Here is a 4,178-nt window from a genome sequence, read left to right on the forward strand (position 1 = left end):
TTATAAGTATTATAGTTTCAAGAAACTAGGTGGAAATGGTGAGAGGCAAGAAGGGAACTGACAACGCTTACAATAGGTTTTATGTAGCCTCAGGAAAAATAATTTAAAATGTGGTGTGTGTGTGTGTGTGTGTGTGTGAGGGGGGTCTCCTTGGGCATGTTGGAAAGTATACTCAACCAACGAGGGGAACTTTGAGCTATGGACTAAAAATAATGAGATATATTAAATGTCTTTTACATATCAGTCACCCCACTTAATACAATTCCTCAACATCTGTGAGGTTGGTACCACCTCCCCCACTTTACAAGTAAAGAAACTGAGTCAGAGGGATCTTAAGTAACCTGGCCACAGTCATGTAGCTGGTAGGTCAAGAGCCAAACTGGTCTGACTCCCATGCCCAGTCTCTGGCCACCAGAGGACTGCCTCTCCTGCGCATGAGGAATGAGTTTTAGGCACTGATTCCCAACTTTGGCTGCTTGATGGAATCTTCTGAGGATGTTTAAAAAATATTGATGTCTGGGTCCAAACACTAGAAATTTTTTTAAATTAATTAATTTATTTATTTTTGGCTGCGTTGGGTCTTCGTTGCTGGGCGTGGGCTTTCTCTAGCTATGAAGAGCAGGAACTACTCTTCGTTGCAGTGTGTGGGCTTCTCATTGCGGTGGCTTCTCTTGCTGCAGAGCACGGGCTCTAGGTGCACGGGCTTCAGTAGTTGCAGCACGCAGGCTCAGTAGTTGTGGCTCGCGGGCTCTAGAGTACAGGCTCAGTAGTTGTGGCGTGCAGGCTTAGTTGCTCCGCAGCATGTGTGATCTTTCTGGACCAGTGATCGAACCCATGACCCCTGCATTGGCAGGCAGATTCTTAACCACTGCGCCACCAAGGAAGTCCTGCTGCATGAGCTTCTAAGTCAATGGTGCAGGTGAGGAGAAGTTGAGCATTCTGAGTTGGAGATGTGAAGCTTCGAGTCTAGACCCGGGGTGGAGGCCAGGGAGGGGAGGTAAGCTGGAGATAACATTTCATCAGCTTGTAGATGGAACTGACAGCCATGAGAGAGGTGGGATCCCTGGAGAAACTTAGAAGGGAGGGGAAGGGAAGTGAGGACTTGGCCCCAGACCTCCACCATGGAGAGGTCAGGAAGGGAAGACTGAACCAACCCAGGAGACTGAGAAAGAGGAGCAAGTGAGGGTAAGAGTGAAACCATGTGAGTGGGGTGTGCTGATGGGAGTGAGCTCAGACAGGCAGGAAAGAGGGAGGGCTTAACTGTGCCAAAAGCTTCGATCAGCTGGTAAGATAGGGACCAACCTAAAACGCTGAGACTTGCAAGTTGGAGGTCATAGGCAACCTTGACAAGAGTGAGTACAAGAGTGAATGGGGTCGGGCTGCTTGTTTGGCTGCTGCCGTCACCTCATGGCGATGCGGGTAGAGGAGGCTTCGCGGGGAAGAGGCGGCGGCGCCGAGGAGGCAGTTGAGGCTGGACGGGCCGGACGGCGACGCAGCCCGCGGCAGAAGTTTGTGATTGGCACAATGGAAGAAGCTGGAATGTGCGGGCTAGGGGTGAAAACGGATATGTTGCATAACTCTCAGTCCAATGATATTCTTCAGCATCAAGGCTCACACTGTGGTGGCACAAGTAACACGCATTCCTTGGAAGAGGATGCACACAGTGACTTTATCACGAAGGGCAGGAGTTTGGTGAGCCCAGAGTACTGCACACGAGAGTCAAGGGAGGAAATTCCTGGGCGAGAGGCTCGAACAGATCCCCCTGATGGTCAGCAAGATTCAGAGTGCGACAGGAACAAAGACAAAACCTTAGGAAAAGAAGTCTTATTATTGATGCAAGCCCTAAACACCCTTTCAACTCCAGAAGAAAAGCTGGCAGCTCTCTGTAAGAAATATGCCGATCTTCTGGAGGAGAACAGGAACATTCAGAAGCAAATGAAGATGCTGCAGAAGAAGCAAGCCCAGATCGTGAAAGAGAAAGTTCATTTGCAGAGTGAACACAGCAAGGCTATCTTGGCAAGAAGCAAACTCGAGTCTCTTTGCAGGGAACTTCAGTGTCACAATAAGACGTTAAAGGAAGAAAATATGCAGCAGGCACGAGAGGAGGAAGAAAGACGGAAAGAGGCCACTGCGCACTTCCAAATCACTTTGAATGAAATCCAGGCACAGCTGGAGCAACACGACATACACAACGCCAAGCTCCGCCAGGAGAACGTGGAGCTGGGCGAAAAGCTGAAGAAGCTCATCGAGCAGTACGCACTGAGGGAGGAGGTAGGCCAACTGGGGTGTCCCCTCCCTGCGAGCCAAAAGCATTCACTGAGACTCTTCCCCCAGGGCGCTTTAGAACCTCGGTGTATGCGTGGTGCAAGTCTGGCCTTCCCTCACAGGATTCGTGGGGACCATACTCATGGCCCAGAAGTCAGCGGATTTGGGTGCGTGAGGCAGTTTCTTGGAGACAATGTTAAACACTACTCGTCCTCCGTGTGATGCTGGAAGGTTGTCATTTTAGCGTAGACTTTCCCCTTGTCTAGACTAAAGTGAGTAAGTACTTGGCCCCAAAATATACTGTATTTTAGACGTCTGTGATAATCTGTATGGTCTACACTATCATTCCGTTATGCCTGTGTTTCAGATATTTCTTTTTAGTGGAGGTTTTATAGTATTTGGGAGAAAAAACGAACCTATTTCTAAACCCTTATACACCCGATTGAAGTAAAAAGTTTACTGGAAGGGTCTGTGGCACCTCATCTTGGTCACTGGCCTCCAACTAAGAGTTCTACAAGCTAGTTGGGAAGTCTGGGCGTGGTGTCTAGATTAAATGCAAATAGGCAATCATGTGCTTTTTTAAAGTTCCTCCCTTTTAGAGGTCAAATGGGCAGGAACAAAGGGTTAGGTTCTTTAAATGACACATCCCCTGCCTTTTAAGTTAGTAAAATGTTCTCTTATGTGTGTTGTATCCCTTATAGAGATAGATTAAAATAGCTGATTAAAAAAAAAAAAGAGTGAATGGGACAGAAGGAGATGGAGATACAAGGACAGACCGATCTACCTGAGGGATTTGCTGTACAAGGGAACAGAGAAACGGACTAGCCCATTGGGAGAAGAAGGAGAACCCAGATGGTCACTGATGACCTTGCTGAGAGGTTTCAGAGCAGCAGATGTGACAGACTGGGGACTGCTGTGTTAGGCAGGAGGCCGGCATGTCTTCCCTGAGACTGAAGGAAAGAGGGAAGAACGCGTAAATGTGTAGACATCTCTGAAGGAAATGGAGGGATTCTGCCAGTGTTCTTTCTCTGTGGCCTGAAATTTCACCATTACTGTTTTTGGAAACCTGACTTTCAGCAACCAAAGAGAAAGATGTCACCTAAAGAGCAGAGCCAAGATGGAGGCTGGTAGAGAAAGGTCCCAAAAGAAAGGATGAGCTCTAGTTACAGCCCCTTTGGCCTAAGGCTACTTGTCAGGGTGGATCTGGTCAGAAAAGCTGGTCTGGCTGGGGCAGCAAGTGCAGGACAGCACATCTGCAGACAGTCTACAGCTTCAGGACCCAGGACTTTACCACTGGATAATGCATTAATTTAGGCATGCCCCAGTTCTGACTAGGGGCTGATGATTCAGAAGAGCTAATGGACCCTCCCTAGGAAAGAATCCTTCCTGCTGTTTCATGGTTCCCAGAGCCACACCTGTGAAATAATGAGGGTGACCTTTGCATCCAGAAAAAGGGTGTACCAGTTAAGATGCCTCAAGCCAATAAAACAGTGATGCTTGCTACCCAAAGTGTGGTCCCTGAACCAGCAGCATCAGCATCAACTGGGATCTCGATAAAAATACAGAGTCTCAAACCTATTGCATCGGTCTTACTTTAACAAAATTCCCAAGTGATTCGAATGTGTTCACCTAACCACTAACATTGAGAACCACTAACTTAAGCCATACAGATATTTACTTTGGGAGCTAGAATCCAGGGTAGATTCGGCAGTTCCCCTGATGTAATTGAGGACTAACAATTACCAGAGGGTTTTTTTTTTTTTAATGCTGATGCTTATTGCCTCATGATTATAAGACGGTTACCACAGCTCCTGGAATCATGTACTGATATGACAAGGTTCAAAGCCTGGGAATGGGGTGAAGGGCCAAGGTGATAAGAGCTTGTTTTGTGAACTCTCTCCTTTTGTCAAACA

General features: G+C 47.6%; 1 protein-coding gene across 1 annotated transcript; it reads left to right on the forward strand.

Moving 5' to 3' along the window:
* The first annotated feature begins 1,407 nt into the window (after positions 1 to 1,407).
* LOC132488038 (gamma-taxilin-like) lies at positions 1,408 to 2,487 on the forward strand. The gene has a single exon (XM_060096045.1). It carries the CDS (start codon positions 1,408 to 1,410, stop codon positions 2,485 to 2,487), a length of 1,080 nt encoding a protein of 359 aa, XP_059952028.1.
* The last annotated feature ends 1,691 nt before the right edge of the window (positions 2,488 to 4,178 follow it).

Source organism: Mesoplodon densirostris, chromosome 4 (genome assembly GCF_025265405.1).
Source record: "Mesoplodon densirostris isolate mMesDen1 chromosome 4, mMesDen1 primary haplotype, whole genome shotgun sequence".
NCBI lineage: Eukaryota > Metazoa > Chordata > Mammalia > Artiodactyla > Ziphiidae > Mesoplodon > Mesoplodon densirostris.

What these genes read in the sequence shown, in the direction of transcription:
- LOC132488038 (XM_060096045.1), top strand. Translation starts at nt 1,408, where the DNA reads ATGGCGATGCGGGTAGAGGAGGCTTCGCGGGGAAGAGGCGGCGGCGCC.